We start from the raw sequence: 22,345 nt of genomic DNA, 5'->3' as shown, positions 1-22,345 counted from the left end.
AGATATTTCATGATCGCGTCAATGGCCAAACATGTTGATAAAGGATTGACCAACTACTTATAGATAGGTACATACATAGATGATCCGATAATGGTCTATGATCTATATATAACTTGTGAACAAGCAGGCCAATGTGTTCACCGGCGATGCCACATTTCTCCCTCATAGGGGGATCCATTTTGGCCTGCTTTAACACGTTATCACACACATCACCCGCGGCCTAAGCACCCAACACGAGCTTTGATGCGTTGTCATATTTTCAAACATCGAAGGTTGGTTTGGCGGTGCCGAGGTCATCTACAGCGTCTGTATAGGTTTCGAGGCAGTTGAACATCATGTCCCACATCTTTCCCTCGCTGTGCCTGGTTCCGTCTCTGATCATCGTGTAGTAGAAGTTGGGGGCATCGGTGGCGTCCCTTCATCGAGCCTGAGCACGTCGGTGCACAACGTGGCATTCTTGGTCTTCTTGCATGTGCGATAGATGAAGGCAGCATCGCCGTGGGCTCCGGTGAGCCCATTGGACACAAGGGCGAGCACGGCAAGAACCATAAATACGGATGTTGTTGCAGAGCGCCCGCTATTGCAGTTTGCACTTCGAACCTAGCTAGGCGTTGTGGCGCTGGTGCAGTATATGGCGACTCTTTCTTCTATATATAAGGCGTTGCACAGTAGAAAATCCTTATGCTATTATCCATCTTAATCATTATGTATTTATCCTTGTTGCTACATGATATTAATAGTAAATCAAATGAATAATAGTACTCCCCCCATTCGAATTAATTGTTGATAATAGAAAGATCCAAATCTGACGTTCTGGGGTCCTACATTTATTTGTTGATTTGACAAATACTTCGTACATTTATCACTATTCTACAACTACTAGCACTCATGGGATCGTTCATTTATTTAGTTGATTTGCTAAGCACTCTGTACATTTATCACGATGCTATACCTAGTTAGATCCCTTATTTACTTATTTGATACTCTACTAGCAAATATGCCCGTGTGTTGCAACATGAGAACAAAAATCACCACTCATACACACACTCGACGACTTTAACAAATCCATTGAAAACTTTCATGGAAGCCATACAAGAAACAACATGATAAGTGGTATTGTAAAGGTGGGATGATTTTTAAAGTGTACTGAAATTGTGTCCAATTTATTAGACAATAGAAATATCTACCTAGTTGCCGGTATCAATTCATGCCTTTGCTGGTGTTCCTCGATGATGCGCAACAAATAGTGCATTAGGCTAAAAGTAGGAAATACATTTTAGTACTCAACGATGGCATGTGCATAAGTGCATTATTTTTTTCTTGCAGTTATATGTGTTTGCAGAAAAGTATTAATTGAGGGTACAACATAAACATATTTTTAGAAATGAGTAACATACAAAATAATATCATATTTAGAATGTACACATTTTTCTGAGCGTTTTCCATTTATAATATGCTAAATTTGGAGTTACGGCTTGAAAATATTAATCTTTTAAAAAGTATTTGAATCTGACGAAAAAAGAAAGGTTAAAATAATAGCTGGGCCAAATTGCAAGACTGTGCAGATTAGGGAAAAGTTTGGTCGGTTCTAGCGAGTGGGCTGCATGTGCGTCTTTGATTTTTGAGGGGATGTCTTTATATGAATGACACGCAACGGTCGGCAACTCTAAAGAAAGAATCATTTTTCTACTTACGGGTGGTATTGCTGGTAATATTTTGCAACTTTAGGGACAATTTTCATGACGTACTGCTAGAAGCAATATCTCCTTTATTATTATTATATATATATATATATATATATATATATATATATATATATATATATATATAGATTACACAGTGTAGAAAAGAAATAAATATAGCACAATTAAGGCAACCTGTCCACGCGGCGTCTTTATATAGAGAAGAAAGCGTCGCCATATATACTGTACCAACACAACAGCAACGCCTAGCTAAGTGCAAAGCACAAACAGCAATGGCGAGCACGGCAACAACCGTAGCAATGGCTATCGTCGTGCTCGCCGCCGTGTCCTCTGACGTCCTTCCCGTCGCTGAAGCCGACGCCGGCCTCATCTCCAGGACGTGCAAGAAGACCAAGACCCCCGCGATCTGCGTGGCCATGCTGCGCGCCGACCGAAGGACCGACGGTGCCATGAACCTGTACGGCCTCGCCAGCAACGCGCTGTTGATCGCAATCGACACTGTCTACAACAACACTAGGGTAATCGTCGACTTGTTCAAGGGCAAAGAGGGCACACCGGAGGGGGGAGCGCTGGATGGTTGCAACCAAGCCTATCTCGAAGCCGACAACGACCTTGAGCTCCAGGCGCGCCTTGCCCTTGACTTTTTGGACTATGCCGGTGCGTCGAAGGTCATCTTGCTCGCGAAGGACGCCGGTGATATGTGTGAGGACGCGTTCAAGGCGATCAAGAAGATGTCCCCCCTAGCCGACATGGATCGCCAGATGACAGAGCGCTGTGGTGTCACCGCCGACCTCATGGATCTGCTTGCCTCCAAGCGATCGGAATAATTCTTGGCTTGTTTTTCTATGCATGTTGCTGTCAATAAATAATCGGTTGTGTCTGGACATGTTATGGTGATAATACAGTTTAAGAGTTACATAATTTTTCATCCCCTGCTTCTCTGCAGCGAAACACCTCTTCCCTCAAGTTCTTGTCTTCCTTTTTGCTAGAAGATCTACTCCTGTCTTGGACTATGAGCAATTGCCTAAGTTTTAGCCTTCATGATAAGGCAGTCAAGCGCCCGCAGGACATACAACACAGTTAAGCGCAGTAGTAGCTAGCAGCACGCATCACAGCAACGATGACTATCTCATTTCTGACTGAACCTGTCCACTCCCCAGGCACCACCCGGCAGATAAATCTGGTGTATTTAGGGCATTTCTAACCGATCTTCTAAAAATAGTGGAGTATCTGGTGAAGTAAACTCTTAGTGAAGTATATTCACTCCACTAAATTTTGGCCGGACCTAGCCGATCCCCTATATATAACAAAGTAAATTTCCGTTTTTTCCAAACTTTGCAATTCTAGTATAAATTGCAACTACATATTAGCACAGTTATAGAAATTAAACATGAATTTGAATGTTCAAGCAAATCACGAACGATCGTTGGATCGTTGCAGTGGCCTTTGTACTGACCCTTCTACCCTGCAGGACAATTCTACCATGTCCAGTGCATACAGTTAAGTGATCCAAGCATCCCTAGCCATCTCTTGCTTCACCCTCACTCATCAGCCTCTGGGTGTCTTCCTCGGTTGCTGCTCTCAAGTACTCCGGACCAAAGACAGCGATCACTGCTTTAGTGAACCTTCGAACAACCTTCAAGATTGTGTCTTCAGCAATGCGGACATATTAGTAGATTGCGTCAGCCGAACACCCATATGACAAGACTCGAACAGCTGCAATGCACTTCATAGGAGGGCTTGCACTTATCACTCCATATGCATTTCTCCGGAGAATGAACCAGTCATCATATCTCTCAATGGCTTTTGGAATGGTCTAAAAAAGACTTGTGTGCGTCCGAAAGCGCCGGCTGAAGTACTTCTCCGGAAAGGTTGGCTTTGGGTCAAAGTAGTCTCTCATGATCTTGGCATGACCCTCCGCTCTATCACGGTTGATGTGTACACGGCCAAACTGTGGTCCTCTCCTCGGCCGCCGAACATCATCATTGAAAATCATGCCTAAAACGATTCCAAAGTCATCGTCGTCTTCTTCCTCTTCGGATGACGACGAGTCCTCCAAGACCATCTCCCTCGACCTCTTCATCTACAATTCAAACAGCTAAGCTCAATCCAAATGGCTCGGCACAAATAAATGATAAAAAAACTCACCTAAGCAATTCGACGAACAATTGCAGTGCGGTGGTGGTGCACCGGCCGACCGGTGTCTTTCTGACCAAAAAGGCCAGCGGCGATGAGAGGGAATGACCTGCAGCGGTGTGCACTCAAGGTGAGATGCGGCGGCCGACAGAAAAAGAAGAAGCAACGAAGCAATTCGACGAATCAACAATGGCGACGGCGGCGGCATTTTCACCATGATTCCGGCGACGACGCCAGGGGCTGAACGGGCTTGACGTCGAGCAGAAGGGCGGCAGGGGGCAAGGAAGGCAATGAGGTAGCGGCGAGCGGTCACTGGGAGTCATGCCGGCGAATTTGCAGAGGCGGGGACGACGCGAGGGAGAGGCACGGCTTTTACTCAGCCGCCGCATGGTGGAGTAAATTTATGGAGAAAGTTAGGGCTGAAGTAAAAATTATACTCCCTTACGGCGGATAAGGGATCAGCTAGGTACCGGTTAGAGAAGTAAAATATAAGTTTTACTCCTCTAAGTGATTATAAGGGATCCGTTAGAAATGCCCTAATCTGGTTTGCTTGCACAAAGGCTCGCCACTCGGCGAAGGTGGTAAGCGATCTCATACCAACACGTACAATTAATACTTGTATACACGCAAGTCGTCTTCTATGGTGACTTCCCTGAATGTGTTGAGCTTGACATATAACTCCCACGTGAAGGGATTAGCTATTTTTATAATTACAATACTCCAATGAAAGGCAATTTATTCACAACAATTTTTGTAAATGATAGCCACATGTTTTTGTTAAATGAATGACAAGGTTATGCTGCACATACACGTGGTTACCGCAACTGGAAGCAAGCGAGATCGATGTCTTAAGATTCTGTACAAAGGACCCTGAAAGAATAAAAAATTAAATTCAACCTTTTGAGATCTCGTGGCTTGCCAAACTGCCTCCCACCATCGGACTCAGCCGCCAACATGATGCAACCGGTGAAGAAGGGAAACCGCCACCACACCCAAATCTGGAAGAGGAAACTTCGCAGTCAATGCTACTTTTCGAGCCTACGAACCGTCCCACATGATTTATCAAACAAGGTTCAATGAACATACATGTGGACACCGTAAAATGGTAGAGAGATTTGCGTCTTGAAGTTTTTCACAAAGGACCGCCGAATAAGAAAAATTACAATTCGACCTTTGTAGGCCCATGTGACTTGCCAAACAATTGCCCACCATCGGACTCTGTTGTTGTTGTGACCCCACCGGAGAAGGAAGCAACCAATGAGGGGAGTTGTGTATGGTAGTTAGGTTCAACCTTGCATGTAAGCTACCACAGTGAAACGAAGTGTGCAGTGTGTTGTTGCCGCTAGGGATAAAAAGATGGTTGCATAGTTATCCATTGAACGCAGGGTGAAAAAAAATACATCATCTACTTCATGTCATTATACTTAATGTAATACTCTATTTTTACTTAATACTTTAAGATGAATGCTAGATAGCGCTCTTGGATGATGTATTAGCTATTGTGTTAATTTTGCCATGGATAGTCATACTCATAAATATTGTAATTTAGTCATTGTTCAGTTATAATTTTCTTCCCATAAAACTTTCAAAGTCAATCAACACTTTTACTTTCTCGTTTCAACATTCTGTTCAACATTCCATCAAATTCAAGCATTTTTCTGGTTTCATTGCATTTAATCCTTTTGTAACTAGTAAGCTAGTGAGATTGACAGCCTCACTAGTCCCGTTGAGGGCATAAGGGAGTTTTGTCTTTGTGTATGCATGTACTGATCATGGTTGTGGTCACTTGAGGAAAATTGTTGTTTGCTACAAACCTTTGCACTTATAGGCTCAACACCTTCCTAGTCAAGAGGAAGCAGTCACACTCGTGAGGTTAGCTCATCATTAGCCATGTCCTTCAGATTTTCCTCGTAATTGAGAACTTGCTGTCAGGCCTCGTCGGCCCTTGAGCTCTTCCAGCTAGCCGGTTCTTGTCTCTGGCCAATTTTACTGCTGACTATAAGATGTTCTCCTGAGCCTGACTATAAGATGTTCTCCCAAGCATGATCACGGCGCGGGCCACCGAACTCTTCGTCCAGTGATTTTTCAGACCATGATCGCCGAACTTGCTGGGTGATCGAGGGAGATGGAGGAAAGGGATGGCACAGACACAGGGGGCTGTTGGCGCGGTAGAAGGGAAGACGGCCTGGTCCCCTTCCTTTGTCGCCCTCTGTCATTATGTCAGAACGGGTAAGGAAAGATCAATAGATGCAAAACCTTCTCTCCTTTCTTTTTTTGTCCCTCAAGCACTAAAAACAAGTAAAAAACAGAAAGATTTTTTTTTGAAAACAAGGCACTTTAATATCTTTACGTATATGCATGTTTGGTGTTCGGCCGGGCATAAAAAGGCTGGACTCAAGGGGTTCAGTTGGAGCCTTGCCGATGGCCTAACAAACGTGTAACTATGATTGAGGATTCAAATCCTATGAATCTTTTTAATATCAGTATAGACACAAGCGCTCATATATACACGCATACACTCACCCCTATGAACGCACACACGCACACCCTATCCTTATGAACACCTCCGAGAGACTGAGCCGGCATATCATCTTGAGATTTTACAAAGTCATCATAGGCGCCTCGTAGATCGCCGAAAATCCTGAAATAAATCCAGTATAAATGCGAGCACCAGGAAAAAAAATCCTATGGAACCAAACGTAACCTTACAAAATAATACTCCCTATGATCCTAGTTAATTGACTCATACTTGGTACAACTTTAGTACAAAGTTGTACTAAGTGTGCGTCAATTAATATGGATCGGAGGGAGTACGATTTTTTTAATCAAAGGAGCACAAAGATCCAAATGCACTCAGACTATAAATTTGATCGACCATTCATTCAAACTAAAACCCACCATATGTAACCCTAGCGCGCCGCCACCCAATCGCCCCCAGCCCCGCGCCGCCGCCGGAGGAAGCCGCCGGGCGAAGCTCGTGAGGCTGACGGCGGCGGCGGGGCGACTCCTCGCGGCTCCTGTTGGGACTGGGGCGGCGGATCTCGGCGGGAACCGGCGGCGGCCCGGGCGTGCGCGGCCCATGGCGTCCGGCGGCGTGGTGGCGGGTCTCGGCGAGGGGTTGTAGGTGGTGGCAGAGGGGTCGGCCGTTCCCGTGAGAGGGGGTCGGCCTGACGAGCTCCGGTGGGCGTGGCGTGCTCGTGGCAGCGGCAATCCGGCGTTCCGGGTGGTGTCTTCTTCGAGCGGCGCGAGTTGGACAGCGGGCATGTGGTGGCGGTGCTGATCTTGGATCTGGCGAGGCACCACGGCCCGGTGCTAGGCGATCCGTGCACGCGATGCTTGATGGAGGCTCTTCGAAAAGATCTGGGTGAAAACCTGCCTCTGGCTAGCTGCCAAGGTCGGCGGTGACGGCGCTGTTATGCGGCGTTTCCTTCTTGAAGGCATCGCCGAGGAGAAGTTCAAGGCCACCATCTGCTATCTCCGGGGGAAACCCTAGATCAGTAGATCGGACGACGGCGGCGCTATTTTGTGTCGTTTCCTCTCGAGGGCGTCAGTCTTGGAGGTGTTCACGGGATCGAGGGACCAGTGGGCGGCTTCTTTGGTGGAGCGGTGCTTCATCTTAAACATTGATGGCAGCAGGTCTCGGCGGCGTGGTGTAGTGAAGACTTGGCGCCAGATGCGCGGAGATGGACTCGCGCAGGAGGAGGTAGCTGTCTGGCATCATGGTGACGTCGATGGCGGAGTGGCCTACACAAGGTAGAAGACTCAATATATTCTGAAGACGGACCTGTGGAAGATGGCTGCGACGACACAAGAGTGTGTCTGACCGGATTGTGCCCCAGACCCGGTATGTGGCTCGGCTGGGGCTTCCGGCTTTTGATGTTAGGTTTAGGTGAGTGGTTTGGGTAGTGGCCCAACTAGCATCCCTTCATCATATGGATAAGAGTAGCGGCATATGTTGCCGAGATGGTGGATTCAGGAATATTGTCTGTAATACTTTGTAAGGTCCTCGAGAATAATTAATAAAGTGGCCGTATGCATCTCCCAGATGCAGAGGCCGGGGGTCATCCTCCATTTCTAAAAAAAATGGATCCTGAAACCAACTACATTTATTCTTTGGATTTGCTATATTATTATAGTTATTATTGGTTTGGTACGAAATGAATCTTCCTTCTCAAAATAATTACGGAACTCATTAAATGTATACAATGAGAGTACATTTATTTGTTGAATCACTAAATATTTTGTACATCTATGCGAGTATGCGGCAAGTAGTACTCATCAAATCCTTCATTTATTTGTTTGATCTGCTATTATACTCATGTAGTAAAAGGAATAAATATGGCATAATTAAGGCAGATTTTTCGAGGGTGGCGTCCACAAATAAGAAGAGTCGCATGATGCACCAACACAACAACACCTTGCTAGGTGCAAAGTGCAAACAACAATGGCGAGCGCCACAACATCCAGAATTGTGGAAGTTACCTCATCTTCTTCATATCCGCCAAATCATTCTTCCCTCTGATTTACTTTGTGTGGGGGAATATATTTGGTCTCTGAACAATTATTCAAGTTTGGGTTTGTCCCCCTCACCTTTGAAACAATATATGCTTGACCCTTAGCTTTCAAAGTCGGATAAATGCTGTCCCACAACCCTACCCAGAGTGGTCACTGTCGCATAATATTGGTTGCATATGTCTTTCAATATACCTTTATTTGCTGATTTGTTATTCCATTGCTGGTCATTTAGAATATACGATTTGCTAAAATTAATGGCAGTCCATTCACTATTTATTTATTGTAAGAGCACATTTATTACTCGATCTGTAGGATTTTGTTTCATTTTTTTCCAACATAAAGAAAAATGTTCACTTGGAAATTCTAAACTCAGCGGAAGTATCGAGTGCATTTATTTGTTGCTGCATTGCACATTTAATGACTAAATCACTGTTTGATGAGCTATATTCATTTGATTTGTTGTTACATTTGATGCAGCGAAAGAAATAGATATACCATCATTAAGGCGCATCATATCATAAAGATTTTCTCTTGTGCAGATCTTACATATATAAGAAAGAGTTGAGCGTACTGCACCAACAGAACAACGCCTAGCTAGTTGCAAACTGAAAACCACAATGGCAAGCGCAGCAACATCCGTAGCTATTGTTCTTATTCTGATCGCCGGCGTGTCCTCCGGCCTCCCTGCCACCTATGCTGACACCAACGTGGCCGCCCGGATGTGCCTGAAGACCACGAACCCCATGTTGTGCATGGTTGTTCTGAAGGTCAACCCAAAGAGCGCCTATGCCTCCACGGAGCAGGACGTCGGCAGCGTCGCGCTGCAGATCGCGAGTGACACCGCTGAGTACAACGTCGGGGTCATCAACAACCTAAACAAGGGCAGCCTAGGCAAGCCCGAGGGAGGCGCGCTGGCGCAATGCCTCTGGGCCTATCAGGACGCCGACAACAACCTCAAACACAACGCCCGAACCGGTTTCGACCGTGGGGATTATGTTGGCGCGATGGCTCTCGTTTCGGGCGCCCAGATCGTTGGGGATATCTGCGAGAATGCGTTCAAGATGATCGGCAAGAACTCCCCCGTGTCAAAGATAGATCACGAGATGACTCAGCGATGTGGCGTCGCGGCGGAACTCATTGGCCTGCTTACCCACAAGTGATCGATCATATATAAGTTTTGGCTCATATGTGTGTGCTCCCTTCAATAATTAATTAGTTGTTCGTGTAGCAACATGTTTTGTCATTGATGCAACTGTGAAATAACGAGCTGAACAACACACAAAACACCAATCTTACCAAGTACTCCCTCTGTAAACTAATATAAGAGTGTTTAGATCACTACTTTAGTATTCTAAACACTTTTATATAATTTACGGAGGGAGTAGACAACTACTAGTGCCAAAAGCCACCATATGCATGGTAGCTCCTGTTCTGGGCAGATTGATGTATCAATGATGACATATGCTTACTGATCTAGGGCACCGAACCGACGAGTTTTTCTTTTTCTTACAGCAACATGCATATTTAATTAGATGAGCTATTTCATCCACAACAATTTCAATCTCGTCAACTCGAGATCATAAGCTTTTTTTGGCGGCGGCCCACATCCTCTCTCTCCGTGACTACGTTGCCTCTCTGTCACTCTATGTATCTTCGTCTACCTCTCTTCCGTGGTGTTCATCAGAGAAATTCATAGAGAGAGACAGAGACACACACAAAGAGAGAGAGAGAGAGAGAGAGAGAGAGAGAGAGAGAGAGAGAGAGAGAGAGAGAGAGAGAGAGAGAGAGAGAGTCTCCAGATCACGGCTGAAATCCAACAAAGACGACCTGGCTAGCTGGACATGGGGTGCACCGGGGCTTGGCTAGTTTTTTTCTTAAAAAGGAGGAAGACCCTGGCCTTTGCATATGGATGATGCATGCAACCACTTTATTAATTATTCATAAAAATCTTACAAAGTAATACATCACCATTTTGGCAACATCTATCGCTACTTCTATCCACTTGATGAAGGGGTGCCGATAGTCCGAGCCGAATACCAAACAGACCCCGCATCAAAGCCTAACATCTAAAACCGAAGGCCCCAACCAAGCCACATTGCTGGGTCTGGGGCACACACTGGTTCGGCGCACTCTCAGAGGCGGCCGCCGCCGTCTTCCACCGATCCATCTTCAGAACAGTTAGGAACGGGCGCAATAAAATTTAGGTTTTTGTTTCTAAAGAATTAATTGGCTTACAAAAAAAAGTGAGTCAATAAAAGATGGGACAGTTAGAAAACCAGAGATAAAAGGGAAAATCAAACGGAGAGAGAGAGGGGAAAAGTAAGTAAGGTTGGATAAAGCCCCCTACCTTTTTAAAGTTGTATAGAGATACCCTGAGTTTCTAGTTAGTCCATGGCTAGTCAATGTCACTAAATTGTTCTTTTTCAAGGGTTAGTGTTAACCATGCATAATATTTCATTCACACACAAAAAATGAGGAGCTTTGAGGAAAAACCAAGTAGTTGTTCCCCAACCATTCGTGGTAGAAGGGTCAATTTTTGGATTTCTTTTCCCCCTCAAGAGGATTGTGTCAAAGGGGGAACCCTTGAGCCCATACTTATTTCTCTTTGCTGCAGATGGCCAGGTCAACATTCTTAACAAAGAAGTCTCAAGAGGGAGGCTGCCACCAATTAAGATTGCTAGAGGCAGTCCCGGCGTCTCAAATCATCTATTTGCAAATGTTAGTCTCATCTTCGAAGATTCACAGGTGGAGGCAGCAGTGATAAATGAATCATTGGAACGGTTTCGGAGTTGTGCTAGGTAGCTGCTATCTCCCTCTAAGTGATCCCATCTATTTAGCAAGAAATGCCTGGATAACGTGCAGCTGATGATCAGGAAAACCTTGGGTGCAGTGGCTTTTTATTTTGAGAGCAATTACTTAGGTTTGCTAATTGCCAACTCCGGGAGATGCAATAAAATAGGAGAGATTCCGCCCATCATGAAGAGGCTCACGAAAAGGTGCTCGGACTGGTGTGAAAAATCGATGTCCCATGCCGTGAAAGAGGTCCATGTCAAGTCGGTTATCCAAGCGTTACCGATTTAACTAATTCTCATCTAGATAGGAATTATTAGCAAATCCACATAGATAAATACTTCATGTCAGTACATTTACTATTTTTGGTAACAACATATATTTATTAGTGGATTTGGTAGATTTTTGTATCAATATTTGTCTTTCTTCTCAGAAAGTAAATACGTTAATTTCCAAATTCTGAACTCAGTGAAAGTGGCGACTACATTTTGCATTGTACATTTAATAACTAAATCACCATTTATTTTGCTAGTATATATTACTCATTTGAGATGCCATTGCGTTTAGCGCAAGTAATAAAGAGACCATCATTAAGGAGGATCATATCATAAGGATTTTCCCGCGTGTATATGGCATCTATATATAATACTAGTGCCAAAAAATGTCTTACATTATGAGATGAGGGAGTATAAGATATGTAGAGCCACCATGTAGTGCACAAGCAAAACAACGCCTAAGGCCTTGTACAATGCAAGGTGCTTAGGAGAGGTGCTTGGAGAAATAAATTAGGCTTTACTTAAGCACCGGTGCTTATTTGTACATGGCGGACGCTTAATTAGACGTCTCTCCTATAGATATAGGCACCGGTGCTTTATAAAAAAACCCGGTTTATTTTTCTTTTCTTTTTATAAAAAATTCGATTTATTTTCCTAAGCACCTCTCTAAATTGTACAAGGCCTAAAGAGCGTTGTGCGTGGACGTGCTACGCACCGGCAGAAAGAGCGCCCAAGCATCCACCGAGCATGACGACGCAGGAGCAATTTATATGCTCGTTTTCAGGCACCAAGGACAACCACCCGGCGAGGGTGGTCAGCCATCTCTCATTCCAAACCACGTATTGGTTGATTGCGGCGATCTTCATGCCAAGCATCGTTCAAGCTTGAATCTGTCAAGCCGACGCCCTTGGCATGCTTATACACCCCGACATGGAGTGATTGGCTTTTTTATCTCTCTGTTTTTTCTTTCATGCATGTAAGGAGCAACGCTACTTTTTTATTTTACTGTTGCAGGATGCATGAAACGGAGAGTCTCCCTGCCACAGTTAGAGAGAGGTGAACCAGAGGTCTTCGTTTCCCTCCGCCGGCCAGGCCGGCGGTTCACCTTCCCTCCGCCCGCCGCTCCGATGGCGTGAGGGTTGGGGACCCTGGTCCTCCCTTTTCGGTTGTAGATAGGTGTTGGGGTTCGTGTGTCAGCGGCGCCGCCGTGATGGCGGGGACGGTGTCGAGTGGAATAAATCCTGCAACTTCGCCCCCATCCCGGTGTGGTCGTCTTCGACGATGCAAGTGAGCTGTGGAGGATAGGTGTGTGTGGTGCGCCATTGATTTGAAGAGGTGGTGGTGGCATGGTCTCTAGCGTTCCCCGATCTCATTCCTCTTCCTGACGTCGTCCTTGTGGCCATGTTGTTGGGCTCGGGGTTGTAGAGTCCTGCCGTACCTCTGGTGCGGTGAGGCTAGGGTTCTTGTTCTTGGCCGGCGTGGTGGCGGCGATGACCAAGGCGGAGGATTTTGTGTCGCGGCTCCTTCCCCACTTCATTGGCGTTTGCTCGGGCGCTGTTGACGAGGTATGCGGTTTTCTGTACAAGAGTGATTCCAGCATTGTGTCTCTCTGGCTCACCGGCAAGGGAGGCGATGAAGATGGTGCTGGTTTGATCTACTACCTCACTAATCGTGCTGGTCCATGTGGACCGTAACTTTGAAGACTTCCCGTCTCCGGCAAATCCTTCTCCAGGTCCAACGTCAGGCCCGATTGTAATTTTCTTATTCTCTGGGGTACCATGTATCATTGTTGTTCTTTAATACAGTTCTAGGGTGATTTCCACAAAAAATGAAACGGAGACAGTTTTTGTGTAGTAGATACTCAATTCATCTGAAATCCGTTCGAGGCAAACTATTTTTCTTTTGACACTACTAGTACAATTATGTAACTGCTCTCACCTTATGCTGGTAAACCCACCCTCATTTTCGTGTTTTTATTTATAACTAGGAAAATGGCCCGTGCGTTGCAACGGGATACTACCATGTCCTGGTTGGCACCCTTTTGCCCTTACTAGCGATCCATCCTAGCCCCGCAGTGAAGCCCGACTGTTCACGCTCACCGTAATGGCCTCCCACGACGGTAGGGCACAACAGTCTTGGTCTCGAGAAGGTCCGACCCAATGCGACCCATGGCCGCTTACTACTCATCTACCCATCAACTCGGCCAATGGGAGCACGTGAGTGCGCTGGCATGGGGCAGGTGTCCTTGCCGAGGCCCAGCTGCCTGAGCATCAGATCAAGGGCATCCTCCCTTGCTACGTTAGTCAAGGCCGGCGGGGCCGCCAATGGCACTGCCATTGCATGTGCGTTGCTATGGGAAAAAAATGGGTCTGAAGTTTATATGCTGCAAACCATAACCGGATGGGACATTCAAAAGAGAACGATGTGGCTCATGTACCCAAGTCATTGTCTTTGAAATTTCTATATCCACGATAGTATAGGAACACATTCAATAACGAAATACAATCTAATTAGTAGTAAGGCACTCGGTATCAGCAATCTGTGTTTTTCTCCAAGCAGCACAGAAACACATCACATAAGCATAATATAATATGTGATATTCAATAGTAAGGCAATTAGTTTGGTTATGGTCAATTCTCCATGTCGTTCTTCCCTTATACAACACGGACATTTTTTTACGGCTTCAGGAGATGATGACCTTTTTCCAGATAATGATACTTGGCAAATCTCATAAAGCTTTTGGATTGTAGGCATTGAAAAAATCAACTGAAGGGCTTATATAAGTTCATAAATAAGCGTTAGCCCTGAGAAGAGTTCACTTTGAACACATTTCTCTGAGACGGATAGAACAATCCTTGATAACCTATGCTAGTAAGGACATTATTAACATCAGCAAAATCGGCAAATACACACACACTATTCATGATTCATTAACAATTACAGAGTTTGAAGTTCCTTGGATGCATATGGTTGAGAAGTATAGTCTTGGTGATAATGAATGGCTTAAAGGGCTTTATGAGCATCGGCATCGTTGGGTTCCAGCATTTGTGCAAGATGCCTTGTTGGCAGGTATGTCTACTAAATAATGTAGTGAGAGTATGAATGCCTTCATTGATGGTTATGTTAATGCAAAAGCTACATTGGCGTATTTTTTTGGTTGGGGCCTCAAGTCTTATATGTTAGGTCTGTTTGGTATTAGGCCCAGACTATCAACATCCCTTCATCAACTGGATAGAAGTAGCGACAGCTGTTGCCTAGACAAAGGCTTCAGCCTTACCAATGTATTACTTTGTAAGGTCTTTTGTGAATAATGAATAAAGTGGCTAAATGCATCGCCCAGATGTAGAGTCCGGGGGTCTTCCTCCTTTTCCAAAAAAAACATTGACGTATTTCTTTAGCCAATATGAGAATGCTCTACGTGATAAAGTTCAGAAGGAGAATATTTCTAGCTTTAATTCCTTCAATTTAACCATACCTTCTATCACACACCTTGCCATTGAGAAGCAATTTCAATCAGCCTATACGAATGGAAATTCAAATAAATTCAAGAAGAGCTAATAGACATTAAGTATTGTGATAGAAAGTTAATACAAAAGGAATGGGGGTAGAAACAGATGAAATAACTGAGGATGTGTTAATTGACAAGGAAAAAGGATGGAGAAAGATAATAAATGCTTAACTAAATTAATTATTACATATACTTACCATTCATACTTAAGTTACTTATAGGATATTTGGGTTATGTTTCGGGATGCCAACACATATTAGCATTTTTGTTTTCCCATTTTTTTGTAAAATGAAAAATAACCTTCTTCGAACGATTATTAAACTTCCAAGATATTATTGCTCCATTTTCATATTCATCATTCCCACAATGGTTCACAAGAAATATATTTTTCTACTTGATGGAAACAAAAAAAAGGTTACCAAAGTATTGAACCAATATATATTAAAAAAACTAGGCCATGTAGAGGCACTGGTTGATGACTAGTACTCTATAGCTCAAAGAAGCATACGTATAAGAATGTAGAAGCACAATGGGTAAGAAACATGAAAATAGTGCTCTGTGTACATATGTAGTACTACTTGGAAGCAAGGATATTTATTTTTAAAAAGCAATATGAAACAAAAATTGTGGCCAACATGAGGAGGCATATTTGTGTTATGTACATACCACATACACATATATTCATTATTGATTATGTGACCCACAACATGAAACAAAATGAGCCCCCCTCCCCCCCCCCCCCCCCCCAAAGGGAATAAAGCAATATATGCACATAGAGATATTAAACAATACTAGAGAACATGAATATGTTTGGATGACAAGCCTAAAGACCTAAGAGAGATGAGGATGGTGTATGTGGGGAGGGGCAAATCTTACAATCTTCCATGGCTGCCTTTATTCCCGAATCAAGACAGCGCTCCCGCAAGGTGGACCGGAGGCCGCGCGGTTCGATCCTCGTGGAGATAACCGGGACGGTGATGGGTAGCGAGCGAGCTCGTGCGCCGTCGTGGATAATGGGTTTGTTTAAAAATAAAGGAAACCTCCAAATAGTGGAAACACACACACTAAATCAATAAGCATGATTGTAGTACTATCTGAATCATAAGCATGGATGCTCTCAAGCAATGAACTTAACGTATATGCAGCTAGGAAACATGGCAAGAGACTGAAGTTCCATAGCATGGAAGAAGCATCCATGCACAAGAATCACCTAGGAAGCATGCATGGATGATAATGCTATGGAGAAATAATATTTACACCTAGGAAGCATGGCAAGAGATTGAAATTTTATCCATACATAGGAAGCGTGAATGCTCTGAAGCAAGAATATTTTGCTATCAACACATAACTAAGACGTATCGGAAGCACAGAAATTTCGAGATGCAAAATAACATGCTTGCCACTAATATTCGGTTGCCGATTTTTTATCTATAAACGTATCTCATCTACTACCTCTGTCCTGGTTTATTAGTCTTCTTTGTATTCTGTGCCAATTTTTGATCTTAAATTTAACTAACAACATACTAATGCATGTCATAGAAAATAATATAAGTAGAAACTATGTTTAAATATGAATCCATTGATATAATTTTTGGTGATATGCATTAATATTTGTTAGTTAAATTTCTACTCAAAATTTGGCAAAAATACAAAGGGGACTTATAAACCAGGACGGATGTAGTACCCTAATTAGAGAATTTGTTATCTTACATCAACTTAATTAACTGCTGCAAATACATGAAATCAATATAGACAGATCTCACCCCTGGTGTGCCTCGCAACCCCAACCACTAAAACTCTGCAAATATGGGAGGGGAGGCATAAGTTGGGCAAGAGGCTACCTGGGTTAGGGGCAAGGAAAAAATAGCGCACTATACAAAATTGCGTTGTCTCTTAAATTATGCTATTAACGAGACATTATACACTAATTTATTTAACGAGGCAATTCTTCGCACGCTATAGCTCTCCACTTAGGGAAGAAGAAGTAGTACATAGGAGAACCACGTGGAGGTGGGCTTGTCGGGCTACGTAGTGGAGAACATCATGGGCAGTGGTCCGGATGGCTGGATCAAGAAGTAGTAAGGAACAGGGATCCAGCCTGGACTCCTCTGGGAGGGACTGCAGGGCGGCGTGGTGCATGTTGACCCCGACAGAGAGGAGGGTCGGACATAGGGGAGAGGAAACGGCGGAGCTGATTGATTCACAAGAAAGGTAATGAGGCGAGGGATTATAGAAAGGTGCGTGCGGGAAAAACGATAGGTTAGAAGAGGATTTGTTGTGGTTTTTTGGCTCTGAGATGAAGCATGAATTAATGGCTTACGCGCGGTTTAACGATGACCTCATATCAGACAACACATAGGAAGTGTTATATATATCATAATGTACTGCATCAACAACAAGGCCTAGCTACATACGAAGTGCGGACTAAAATGGCGAGCATTGCAACATCCATAGCTACGGTTCTCATCGTGCTTGTTGTCGTACCTATGTCCTCCATGCCGCCCATGCAGGCACTGACTTCATCTCCCGCACATGCAAGAAGACCAATAATGTTGCGTTGTGTGTGGTCGTGCTAAGAGAAGCGATGAAAGAAAGAGCACCCATGCATCCACCAAGCATGACCTCGCCAGCATCACTCTGGAAATCGCCGCCGACACCGTCGTGAAGGACATCACGGTCATCTGTGACCTAGGGTAAATACCAGGGCATAGCCGAGGGGGTGTGTTGGACTTCTGCCTCAAGGCATACGTCATTGCCTCAAGCGGCGTCGACGTCGACCCCCGCACCAGTTTCACCTATGGGGACTATACCAACACGTCGAAGACTGTCCAAGGCGAAAGGCGCAGGTGATGCATCATGCATGCGAGAACGCATTCAAGGGGATCCAAGAAATATCTCTCATGACCGACATACTCTCGCCGTCCGAAAAAGCTTGTTCTTCAAATAAATGTATCTAGCATCAAGTTAGTGCTAGATACATCCATTTGAGGGACAAGCTTGAGACAAGTTTTTTCGGACGAAGGGAGTAGATGGCAAGACCAAGGAGTGTTGCAGCATCGCCGGGGACCTCATCAGCCTGCTCATCAACAAGTGATCGATAATAAATTAGTTGATGGTTTAGCAACATGTTTTCTCTGTTCATTGCATTATTAGTTGTCGAGCCCCTTTTCCTGGGATGAATTATCAAGCTTATAACCTGCTTATATAGATTCCGCAAGTTTAATGCACGCTTTGTTATTCACAAGGCGTTCAGCCCAGTCGTCCGTGTCTGTAGTACACAGGAGGAGACGACGTGCATACTGCGTTAATTGTACCACATCGGCCGCCGAGGCCGCTTCCGAGCTGCGTATAAGCTGGGTTCGGGCCAATGCGTTCACCACGCGGCAAACGTGGTAAAAGCAATCTTAAATTGACAAATTATGTCCACATGGTATATGGAGCTGTGCCTCTCCCATGCATACCGTGGTCGCAGCAGCACCGGAAGCGGCTGGTAAAGCATGACATGTCACACCGCACTCCGTCATGGATGTGCGTAAGCTTTTTTTTTCTAGAAAAAATACATCAATGTTTTTCTACTGACCACTGCCACCATCAAAATGAGGGTTTTGTGGACCACCGAATAAGCGGCCGCACGCCGCTCTCCACAAGGGTTCTTTTTTTTTTTCATTTTTTTTGAAAAAATTGCATCGACGTTTTTCTACTGCCAAATGGTCAGTATCGCCATGAAACGAGGGTTTTTTGACCTTGAAACAAGCCGCCGACACGTCACTCCTCTATCGGAGCCGGCCTGATATTGTCGTGGTAGTCACAAAGTCGTCGTGCACGTGTCCCTAAGGACCAGTGCCCTCTGGCCGTAGTCGTCGTTTTGATCCCTTGAATCGTTCCGAAACATCTGACACCATATCACCGCCTCGAACACCGGGGAGAGAAACCCTAACCTCGTTGTCCCAAAGATACATTACGAATCTACACCAGAGCTTCGTCAAATCAGTCATGATGGAACTCGAGGAAGATCTGAACCTGGAAGGCCAGCTCAAAAGTAGGACATTGCCATCCGCATAAATGTTGCTCCTGTGGACCTCCGAACAAGCGGCCGCACGCCGCTCTCCACAGGGCTTCCCTTTTTTTCTTTTCATTTTTTCTTGAAAAAATTGCATCAACATTTTTTACTGCCAAATGGCCAGTATCGCCATCAAACGAGGGTTTTTTTTTACCTTGAAATGAGCCGGCTACACATAACTCCTCTACTGGACCCGGCCTGACATTGTCGTGGTAGTCACAAAGTCGTCGTGGACGTGTCCCTAAGGACCAGTGCCCTCTGGCCGTAGTGGCCGTTTTGATCCCTTGAATCGATCCGAAACATATGACACCATATCACCGCCTCGAACGCGGGGGAGAGAAACCCTAACCTCGTTGTCCTAAAGAGACATTACGAATCTACACCAGAGCTCCGTCAAATCAGTCATGATGGAACTCGAGGAAGATCTGAACCTGGAAGGCCAGCTCAAAAGTAGGACATTGCCATCCGCATAAATGTTGCTCCTGTGGACCTCCGAACAAGCGGCCGCATGCCGCTCTCCACAAGGCTTCCCTTTTTTTCTTTTCATTTTTTCTTGAAAAAATTGCATCAACATTTTTTACTGCCAAATGGCCAGTACCGCCATCAAACGAGGGTTTTTTTACCTTGAAATGAGCCGGCGACACATAACTCCTCTACTGGAGCCGGCCTGATATTGTCGTGGTAGTCACAAAGTCGTCGTGCACGTGTCCCTAAGGACCAGTGCCCTCTGGCCGTAGTCGTCGTTTTGATCCCTTGAATCGTTCCGAAACATCTGACACCATATCACCGCCTCGAACACCGGGGAGAGAAACCCTAACCTCGTTGTCCCAAAGATACATTACGAATCTACACCAGAGCTTCGTCAAATCAGTCATGATGGAACTCGAGGAAGATCTGAACCTGGAAGGCCAGCTCAAAAGTAGGACATTGCCATCCGCATAAATGTTGCTCCTGTGGACCTCCGAACAAGCGGCCGCACGCCGCTCTCCACAAGGCTTCCCTTTTTTTCTTTTCCTTTTTTCTTGAAAAAATTGCATCAAGATTTTTTACTGCCAAATGGCCAGTATCGCCATCAAACGAGGGTTTTTTTTACCTTGAAATGAGCCGGCGACACATAACTCCTCTGCTGGAACCGGCCTGACATTGTCGTGGTAGTCACAAAGTCGTCGTGGACGTGTCCCTAAGGACCAGTGCCCTCTGGCCGTAGTGGCCGTTTTGATCCCTTGAATCGATCCGAAACATATGACACCATATCACCGCCTCGAACACGGGGGAGAGAAACCCTAACCTCGTTGTCCTAAAGAGACATTACGAATCTACACCAGAGCTCCATCAAATCAGTCATGATGGAACTCGAGGAAGATCTGAACCTGGAAGGCCAGCTCAAAAGTAGGACATTGCCATCCGCATAAATGTTGCTCCTGTGGACCTCCGAACAAGCGGCCGCACGCCGCTCTCCACAAGGCTTCCCTTTTTTTCTTTTCATTTTTTCTTGAAAAAATTGCATCAACATTTTTTACTGCCAAATGGCACGTATCGCCATCAAACGAGGGTTTTTTTTACCTTGAAATGAGCCGGCGACACATAACTCCTCTACTGGAGCCGGCCTGACATTGTCGTGGTAGTCACAAAGTCGTCGTGGACATGTCCCTAAGGACCAGTGCCCTCTGGCCGTAGTGGCCGTTTTGATCCCTTGAATCGATCCGAAACATATGACACCATATCACCGCCTCGAACGCGGGGGAGAGAAACCCTAACCTCGTTGTCCTAAAGAGACATTACGAATCTACACCAGAGCTCTGTCAAATCAGTCATGATGGAACTCGAGGAAGATCTGAACCTGGAAGGCCAGCTCAAAAGTAGGACATTGCCATCCGCATAAATGTTGCTCATGTGGACCTCCGAACAAGCGGGCGCACGCCGCTCTCCACAAGCTTCCCTTTTTTTCTTTTCATTTTTTCTTGAAAAAATTGCATCAACATTTTTTACTGCCAAATGGCCAGTATCGCCATCAAACGAGGGTTTTTTTTACCTTGAAATGAGCCGGCGACACATAACTCCTCTACTAGAGCCGGCCTGACATTGTCGTGGTAGTCACAAAGTCGTCGTGGACGTGTCCCTAAGGACCAGTGCCCTCTGGCCGTAGTGGCCGTTTTGATCCCTTGAATCGATCCGAAACATATGACACCATATCACCGCCTCGAACGCGGGGGAGAGAAACCCTAACCTCGTTGTCCTAAAGAGACATTAGGAATCTACACCGAAGCTGCGTCAAATCAGTCATGATGGACTCGAGGAAGATCTGAGCCTGGAAGGCCAGCTCAAAAGTAGGACATTGCCATCCACATAAATGTTGCTCCTATGAGAAAAATCAGAATACAAACTACTAACTAGAGCCAAGGCGCCAAGATTTCCCTCTGTGCCACTGTGCGCCAGAGAGATAGGCCAAAGGGACGAGGATCCAGCAACTTGCCGGCCAAGCCGAAATAGATTAGATCTGTTGTCATAGCTTACATGCGAGCGAAGGAAAATTCCGTACAAAGAAAAATCGACAGGCTGGCGGGAGGAGAAAGTAGAGATTGGATATATGCCTGCTTTTTCTCCTTTTGTATTTTCTTCAAAAAAATATCAACAAGGTTTTTCAACTGTCGACCGACCATTACCGCCATCAAAATGAGGGTTTTTTTACCTTCGAATGAGTTGCTCATCTACTGGAGCCGGCTTAACATTATCGTTGCCAGCCAAGAAGTCTTTTCGCACATGTTCCAATGGACAAGCACATTGGAGCCGCAGTCGTCGTCATTGAACCCTTGAATTGATCCGAAGCACTTGCCATATGTCATTGTAATGAAGTGTGGCGCGAGAAACCCTAAACTTGCCGTTCCAAGGAGATGGCGGAAATCTATTGGGATCAAACTAAATTCTTCTACGGACCTGGCTAGAGGGATGAGTTCTATATCTTATATGCCCCCTATATCACATGCTACGAAATCTCCACAGCTACTACCCTGGGATTTACCTAAGCCCGGGTGGGTGAAGCTTAATACAGATGGATCCTTGGGCGTAAGAGGATATGCTGGTGTTGGTATGATTCTGCTGGGTGAGAAGGGGGAGATCATCTTCTCGGCATGTAGGCATCTTCACACTTGTCATGATGTGCTTGAAGCTGAGCTTTGTGCGTGTATGGAGGGTTTATCCCTTGCTCTTCAACGAAGTAATTTGCCTATTGCTATTGAGATGGACTCCAGTTCGGCAGTGGCTATGATCCAAGATCCGGGTGTTGATCGCTCTGTCTACGCTTCTATTGTTAAGGAGATTAAGTATCTGAGGAGTTTGAGAGAAACTAGTATTACTCATA

General features: G+C 45.1%; 2 protein-coding genes across 2 annotated transcripts; both read left to right on the top strand.

Moving 5' to 3' along the window:
* Positions 1 to 1,975: 1,975 nt before the first annotated feature.
* Positions 1,976 to 2,530, top strand: LOC141042316 (pectinesterase inhibitor-like). The gene has a single exon (XM_073510207.1). The coding sequence runs from the start codon at positions 1,976 to 1,978 to the stop codon at positions 2,528 to 2,530; it is 555 nt and encodes a 184-aa protein (XP_073366308.1).
* A 6,388-nt stretch (positions 2,531 to 8,918) lies between these two features.
* On the top strand, positions 8,919 to 9,585 carry LOC109770096 (pectinesterase inhibitor-like). Its single transcript, XM_020328809.4, has one exon. It carries the CDS (start codon positions 8,972 to 8,974, stop codon positions 9,512 to 9,514), a length of 543 nt encoding a protein of 180 aa, XP_020184398.1. The 5' UTR covers positions 8,919 to 8,971; the 3' UTR covers positions 9,515 to 9,585.
* The last annotated feature ends 12,760 nt before the right edge of the window (positions 9,586 to 22,345 follow it).

This window comes from Aegilops tauschii, chromosome 3 (genome assembly GCF_002575655.3).
Source record: "Aegilops tauschii subsp. strangulata cultivar AL8/78 chromosome 3, Aet v6.0, whole genome shotgun sequence".
Classification (NCBI taxonomy): Eukaryota; Viridiplantae; Streptophyta; class Magnoliopsida; order Poales; family Poaceae; genus Aegilops; species Aegilops tauschii.
This window is presented reverse-complemented; position numbering and strand designations above follow the sequence as displayed.

Bases quoted from the DNA above. Each gene is read 5' to 3' on its own strand.
- LOC141042316 (XM_073510207.1), top strand. From the start codon at position 1,976: ATGGCGAGCACGGCAACAACCGTAGCAATGGCTATCGTCGTGCTCGCC.
- LOC109770096 (XM_020328809.4), top strand. From the start codon at position 8,972: ATGGCAAGCGCAGCAACATCCGTAGCTATTGTTCTTATTCTGATCGCC.